General features: G+C 40.3%; 1 protein-coding gene across 1 annotated transcript; it reads right to left on the bottom strand.

Annotated features, from left to right (window-relative positions):
• Nucleotides 1-2841: 2841 nt before the first annotated feature.
• On the bottom strand, nucleotides 2842-6410 carry dmrta2 (DMRT-like family A2). Its single transcript, XM_067597019.1, has 2 exons — nucleotides 5079-6410; nucleotides 2842-4588 (listed from the first exon to the last, which is right to left on the bottom strand). Exons 1-2 carry the CDS (start codon nucleotides 5536-5538, stop codon nucleotides 3702-3704), a joined length of 1347 nt encoding a protein of 448 aa, XP_067453120.1. The 5' UTR covers nucleotides 5539-6410; the 3' UTR covers nucleotides 2842-3701.
• Between the last annotated feature and the right edge of the window lie 1985 nt (nucleotides 6411-8395).

The raw sequence follows: 8395 nt of genomic DNA, 5'->3' as shown, positions 1-8395 counted from the left end.
TTCCACCGTAAACAGTAGACTGGCTCTTATTGATATCTGTGTTGTATAATGTGTAAAACTGTAGATGTCATTTGTTAGACAAGACTGTCATCTAGTGGTGCTGTCTGTGCTACACACACATCCCACACTCACTAAAAATGAAGGGAGACATGTAGTAGGTGACTGCTCTCTTCCACATTTAGCAGCCTCGTCAGTATCGGTTGTTTGATGAAAGTTCTGCTGGCTGTCGAAGGACTCTGCGAGACTCTTCCAGCCTAACGGGGGTATGTATGTCCCAAATTTTCGATGGTCATCTGCTTTCCTCTGTGACCTGGAAACCAATTTTAGTGCTGATAGCAGAGAGGACAAAAAACATTAGAAATATGATAATTAAGATGGACGTATTGTACATGAACTCCAACTCACAAAACTAATGTTGCAAGACTTATATTTGTTAGAAACTAAAGTTGGACTCTTGAAAAGTCTAAATAGACCTAGACTTCTGTATGAATTGTTATTAATCCATTAACATTAACAGTATGGCAGGTATTAACATGAATTTTATAGCCTATTATGTGCCAGTTAAGAAGCAAAAATAACATTATCCATAATGAAAAAATCAAGCAGGCATTTTATACAAATACTTGGGTGAAACGATAGACCATCTGTTATCCTGGAAATACTACATTCAATTTGTCTTTTTTTTTACTTCTGTGATCATGAGTGTTCTACAGTATTGTAATACTACATGGTACCAGTGTGGGTCCACTACTTTTAAAGTCAAAACTGCTCCACTAAATGAAAATCTGTTCAGATTGTAGGTCAACCTCTTGAGAAACTCTATGATTCAGCCCAACCATAATAACATAGTAAAGCTGGCCAACAACATTGTCTCTGACTCCAACCATGTCCCGAACACTGAATACAAATTGTTACCATCAAACCGGAGACACAGGGCTCCACAATTTAATGGGGTTGGAATGAAGCACTCTTTTGTACACCAGTCAATCCTAAAATTAAACATGGAGCTTAATCCCAGATCAAATGTACATTGAAGGGCCTTGAGTATTGTCTTCTGTGATTGTGATGCTGTGTTAAATGTATGTATCTTTGTTTCTTGTCTTAATCTTTGTCTTTTCTGTGATGTTGCAAATGGAGCTACAGTGATGCAAGCAAAGTTTCAGACTTGATCTGACAATAAAGTATCATCATCATCATCATCACCATCAAAATATCAATAGGTTACTAAGTGTTCCAGTCGTCAACTTTCCATTTCCTGCAGGTTTTTTATTTGTTTGTTTTTGTTTTTTTGCTCCATTTTCACTTCTGCACACCTGATTCAGTGAGAGGCGACGAATTTGTTCAGGCACATCTATGAATCAGCCTTTAACTCTGAACTGGACCAGGGATGCAATATGAGAGTTGAGGAGGGAAAAACGTGGTGTGGACACTGGTCGACCTGCAGGTGGCGCCATTGGTCTGCAGAAATGGTCAATTTTTTCTGGAGGCGGTGAAATCCTTGATCGGGTGTGGAAGGTGTTGGCAGAGACAGCATTCAACCCAGTGAATCATCTGTGTGCATACCAGTTTAACCAGCACCACAACTATGGTGCCCTACTTACAAAATAATGTCATTTTCAAATTTTACAGGAGGGAGAACCCAAACATGATTTAACTTTTCCCCAAAAAAAGGTTTACGTCGGTTTCTTCTCCAGCATAACCCTGCATGGTCAAGTATTCTAAATGTAAATTTGGTTAAATGACAAGAAACAAAACATTTGTTCCAAGCAAAAAGGAAGTTTAATATTAATTATTTTGCAATCTAATTTTCTTACACTTACGTGAATGAGCTCGAACTTTACATCTTTTACTTTTGTTCTCCTTTTGTGTTGATGCAGGACTGACATCGCGCTTCTGTTATTGTAGGATATTTGATTTGTATCGTCAGCTGCTTAAATAGGTTATAGTTTAGCTTAATATACTCTCAGGAGTCCAATAATTGGATTTAATGCGATGCAAAAAGGATGTACAAACTAAAAAAAGGCCTTCGGATGTTGATCAACTGAAACTGGCCTGCTGGCTGCATATAAAAAGCTCAAAAAAAGGAAATATTACACGTCTACAGCTTGTCAACGGCAGTATTAACTAAAACCGCTAAATCTGTATATGGCGAGATCAAGCCTGTTATTCAAGGAAAAACCCTTCTCCCTCTGTCTGTCCAGTTTTAAAAAGACATAAAATCGACTCAATTCAGGTGCCAAATCCCACATGTTCTGTTCTTCTAGGAAAAAACAAACAATTTATGAAACATCTGTTATTGCTTCATCCTCTGTCTGTGTGTGCAATAAACCAGTTTGTTAAATTGGTATTACAAAAAAAAAAATCTAAGATGGCCTATATCAGTAATAGACTTTTATGTTAGCTTTTATACTTTTATAGTAGCTACACTATTAATTGATGCTTTATAACTTATCAATTTGGCAGAGCAGACAACAATTAGAACCACATTTGCTGAATCTATCTATCTATCTATCTATCTATCTATCTATCTATCTATCTATTCTTATTTTACTCTTGTCGATATTTTTCACTGGATTGGATTTTGTGTCTAAAGACATTGTAGTGTTTTGTTCGTGTTCATGTGCAGAAACAAAGATTTTTGCTTGTCAGAGGCCTAAATTTCGGACACATTTGGAGGATTTGAGCTGATGCATCGAGGCGGTTAAAACACGCCTTTTGTTTTAAATGTGCCCTTGACAAATTAAATGATTTTACACGTGGATAATAATTCTTATATCAGTCACAACACCAATAACAATAATCATCCTTTTTCCATTTTCTTTAAAATAACATTTATTTCCATCATATTCATACAATGTGACAGCACAGCTTGTAACATCTGAAGAGGAATTGACTTGATTTAGCACTTTGTCACAAAATATTTGAGCTGACTAAAGGATAAATGAAGAGTCAAATATAGCATAGCATTTCATAGTACTAAATGCAATATATAATACAGGCAGTTGGAAAAGAACTAAAAAACAGTGAGATAAGTGAAATAATACATAAGAAAAAGAGGGATGACACACATCATTAGTTTAACTTTTACAACAGGAAAATCTTTAAAAGGGTTAACATCTGAAAGATACATGTTATAATAACTTAATTTTGCCCCGTTTAATATTCCAACAAATGCATATTTGAAGTGTGATTTTGAAAATTATATGTTAACTTAGTTTTACCAACCAGCTGTAAAAATTTGATGGGCTTTAAATACTCATAACTCTGATAATAAAAAAAAACCTCTTCGGTACTTTTTTAAAATTATAAATCCTGCAGAATTGACATGAAAATCAGCAATAAAAGCATCTGTGTGTAGTTTCAGCCTTTTTGTGCATTAACTGCGTTCACTTTTTACTTTCAGCTTGATCATAATTTGGAATCTATAAATATCTTTTCAGTTATTTTATTGATGGCATAATCAGGTTCATACATGGGAAATGTCACCCAAACTTTTGTAGTCTAACATGTAAAATCATTTTTGAAAATTACACATAAGTGAGTTTAGTTTTTTCCCTCTCAGACCATTTGACTACAAGCCAGATAATCCTATTATGTACAGTCGCCTGTAGCCAAAACACATCACAGATTTTTGCCAGAACATTCAACACTTGTGGCTACAAATACAATGGAGTGTGTCTCTAATGGTCAGTCCACCAGCCTCACTGTTTGTCCGGCGTGTTGTTGACCAAAGGACCGTACAGGCCGCTGGCGTAGCCTTGCTCCTTGTGTAACATTGTCCTGTCCCTTATCAGGTCGCTAAAGGCATAGTCCATCGGGGGTCTGAAGCCCAGGGTGGGCATCAACCCAGTGGTGGAGTAGGGCGTCATGAAAGCCAGTCCCCGGCTGTGCGCGGAGTAGGCCAGCCGCAGCGGGTTCAGTCCCAGGTGGGTACCGAGAGGATAGGTGCTGGGGTCTGCGCCGAAGTGCGGGGCGTTGGGCTGGAGAGGTGAAAACGCAGAGCGGTTACTCAGCGTCATGGCTCCGGGTAACATGGGCCTCGTCTGGGCGGTTGTAGATGCGGAGGACGACGGAGGCTGCTGCGCGTTTTGCAGCATCCTCTCGGCCGTCCACGTCTCCTCTGATCCGGCCTTGTTGGAGCCCTGAGCGCCGCTGTTGTTGAGGATCTGCTCGATGGCCTGCACCACGTCCTTACCGCAGCCCTGCAGGACGAGCTCCAGGACGCTCCGCTTGTGGCTGGGGAACACTCGGGTCAGGATGTCGATGGCGTTCATGTGCCTGGAGGCCGCAGAGGAAGGGGAGGGCTCCGGTTCATCTTTGTCGGTCTCAGAGCCGGAATCTGAGCCGAGGGAGCTGACGGACCCAGGAGTCTCTTCGCCGTCTTTTAAAGGCTTGGACACCGGCGAGCTGACGAAAGACTCGCTATCTCCGTTCTCTGAACCCGAACCTCCGTGTCGACCGTCTGGGGATGAGATGCCCGGGGCCGATTCACTTTCGGTGGACGCCGGTTTCCCCACAGTCTGCTGAGAGGTGGCGGATCCGGACAGTTGGCTCTTTGGAAACAGCTCATACTTCTGGATACTTGAATCTGTTGACACAACCAGAAAATCACAATGTTTAAAAAGGGGACACAAAACATGTCAAGTGCCAAAACATGACTGTTACATCAGGCTATAGGCCTAAAAATACAGAACAGGCCCAGACAATGTCGCAACCTACAAATGAATCAGCAAGAGTGGAGGAATATGCAAAGTAGAGCAGGATCAGATACTGTGACGCACACCTGTGACTGTGTAACACATTTTAACATTAAGCCAGTTTTATGGTTCAGCAGACACACTGCAAACTCAAAACAGGCCCATAACAATTACATATAAATGGCCTGAACAGTGAGTATTATAGCCCAATATTTAAAAGGCTATCCCCAATGACATAACCTATTTAACTGCATTCATTTGACTATTATAATAAGATTTGAGATGATTTTTACAGTTCGAGCCTGGAGGTTTTTACACACTTCTACCTGCTCTACAACAACAGACACATCTTAACCTCTCTATTAAAGCTGCTCTACTCACCTGAATTGCTCTCGCTGTTGACAGAGCTGAACACCTCGTAATTCGGACGCGGTGGTATGATGCCATTGGCGGCGGCCAGGGCGAGTCCCTCCGCCGTGCCGTAGAGCAGCTGCAGCTCTCGGGCTTCGTTCTCCTCCTGCGCCTGCTGCCGCCTCAGCGCCACTTGCGCCGCCATGACACGCTGCCTCTCTGCGATCAAGGTGCACTTGGCGCACATGCAGTCCTTCCAGCGACAGTAGCGTTTGTGGCCCTTCAGCGCGGAAACCACGCCGTGGTTCCTGCAGCGGGCACACTTCGGGGTACGCGGGTACTTGTCCGAGGCGCGCAAGAGCAGCGGAGGGCCGCGCAGCAGGTTGCCGGACATGGACACCGGGATGGAGGCTGCAGCGGCCGCTACAGCCGCTCCTGGGTGGACTTGAGAGGCAGAGGAGACTGTGGGGAGCTCCGGTCTGAGATCCATGCGTGGTCCTCACTGATTTTTTACTTAAGACTTACTAGAAACAAGAAAACACGCGTTGTTCTGTTGTGATCTGATCTGAATCTAACGTTCAGCCGATCACATCTGCTCAGCGGTTCTCAACATCTCTGAGCAACAGGTGAAGTCAACTGACGAGATTATCATGCAGGGAAAAAAAAATCTCTGATCACAATGATAGAAACTGTTCAAGGGTTCTGCTGAAATGATGATCACAGTCGACTTTAAATCCAAAAAAAGGGGGACAGGAGCCGAGAGGAGCGATCAATCCTCCCCGACACAAAGTTAAAAACTGTCCAGGAGGAGCCGAGGTTGCTACTCGCCGCAGCCTGAGACACTAACTTCCTCCAGAGATTGTCAGCGGATAGGCTACAGATCCCTCTCTCCCCTCTCTATTGTTGCTCCTACGTTTTCATTAGACAAATTTGACAACAATGTGGCGTCTGTCATTGGCCAAAGGGGGAAGGAGCAATCTGATTGGCTTGCCTCTTTTTTTCAACTGTGTCCACCTGAGTTCTTTTTTTCCCCCCAAAATATCAAGTGTTAAGAATCTGAAGGGAGTTCCCGGAAAGCTCAAATCGATGCTGTGTATTTCCAAAAAAGAATTTTTTTATAGATTTGAAAGAATATTTCAGTCCCATTAATCGGCAGCGGACCTGAAGCTTCATCATCGCACGATATATGTCGACAAATAGGACACTAAAAATGATAATAGCCCTAAAATGAAGGAAAAGTTTCATCCTTTGAAAGATTTTTAACTTGTGTTCTGTATCATTTGGCAACATGATTGTCTAAATGTATTTATATTACTGATTACAGCCCAGGTTAAGATTTGTATTTCCCCCAAATAAAGATGATGCGTGACTGTAATCTCATCAGCCTGGAAGGTAAGTATCATTTATTTTATTGATTAAAGAAGAGGTAAAGTTTGCTCTGTCAGGGGAAAAAAAGTCTATGCAGGTTATCGACTGCAGAAATGATGCTATCGATGAAGTTGAACGGTGCACGCGGCTAGTGGTGAAACACACCATCATCCACTATTATTAATGGTCGACCAAATTATAATCTGGTCTGGTGGTCGCTATATGATAGAATATATTGTTGTTGTTAGAATATTAGTTTCACAGTCCTTTAATAGGAAAATTAAATCCAACTAAACAATCTCGCGCCATTCTATTGTCAATAATATTTAAAATGTTATTTTGGATAAATGAAGTGAGTCTCTTGTTTGTGTGGATTTAAATGAGCCAGACGAACGACAGTTTTTCTGTGTCTTTACTTTATTTCTTTCAATATCTTAGTAATATAAATGTGAAAATGCACTTTTAAAAAATTATGTATTAAATAAGAATTATTCACTTCATAGTTTTTGGCTGTTCTGTTAGACACATTTAAAGAATAAAAACAAATCATTGTTCTTGAGTTTTCCTCTTTCTGTGCCGCATAACGACACAAACAGTATTTAACAATCATTTGTTTTGGCTCCGCTGATTGTTTGATTATTACATGAATAACAGAAATAAACCAAAAACATTCAACATTTTTAAAATGTTCAATTATTATTTTACAAAACTTTTTTTTTGTAATTTACATGCAGATTCCTCGAAATAATTGTTATTCTTATTACGAAATATTGTTATTATGTATAGATAACATTTTTATTTTCAGCTCAGCATTTATAATTATTAATTCTCAGCTGGACATTATGCTTTATACACCCCATCAAATTATTAAAATGAGAAAAATAACTGTTTCATGGTAGCCTATGTGACTTATTATTATTATTAGCCTACTACTATTATTATTATTACCATTATTATTATTATTATTGTCATGCAAAGTCCAGTTAAATTAAGTTGAGTCACACAGGTCAGCATCAATACATAGTAGTCTGTTTCCAGTGTTGTAAAGGGTTAATTATATGTCCAGTTTCTCATTTTTATTTTTCGTTCATTTCATTTCTAACTTTCTCAGCGTATTGAAAGACAACAGACATACAAATCATTTCCTCTGTTCTATAACTGGCTGCTGTTGTGTTGTCCTCTCATTGCAACCTTATTAACTGACTAACTAATAATACTGAGATGCTTCCAGAGATTTAAACAAGTCTTCATCTCACAGAGCTACAAAGGTGCAACGCGCGCAAACCACCTGCTCGCTCACCTGTTCGCTCGGGAGGAAACACACGCAGCTATTTAAATTCAGATTAAAAAGTTATAGATGTTTTTTTTTAATCAACAATTGTCAGTCTCTCGGAGGGACGAGAACAAGTGAACAACAACAACAAGCTGATGGAGAAAGAAATGGCTGTGCGTCTCTCCCCTCCCAGGCTCATTGTTTACTTTCTGAATCACTGTAAGCAAATGCCATCTGTTTCCCTCGCCGCTGTCATCTGCACCTTAATTACCTAGCCAACAGGCTAATAGAGACGATATTAAAACTACATCTTTTTGACATTCAAAGTAATTATCTGCACGGGCGACGATCTCGCTTGGATGAAAAAGTGCCCGTCCTGCATGCGTAAAGTGATAGTTGCAAACTGCAGAGAAGGCCCTGCGCTCACTGGAGAGATTATAGGCGTATACTTTCACCTCAGGATGAATGATTTTAAAAAAATAAAAATAAAATAAAAAACAGCCTGCACTGCTCATCAGTCTGGGAGAGGCTGCTGCGCAAAGAAAAATAAAAAATCAAGTTTTCATATCAGCTCTTCCTCTGTTCACAAGAGCGTGTTTTAAGTGACAGTTACTTGGACTTGAAGTGTTTATTGAGTGATAGAGAACTGATTAGGCTCTGTGTTTAATATTATCACAAGTGAATTAATTCTGAAGGGCGCCTATCT

Source organism: Thunnus thynnus, chromosome 8 (genome assembly GCF_963924715.1).
Source record: "Thunnus thynnus chromosome 8, fThuThy2.1, whole genome shotgun sequence".
Lineage (NCBI taxonomy): Eukaryota > Metazoa > Chordata > Actinopteri > Scombriformes > Scombridae > Thunnus > Thunnus thynnus.
Note: the sequence above shows the minus strand (reverse complement) of the source record. Positions and strands in the feature narration are given on the sequence as shown.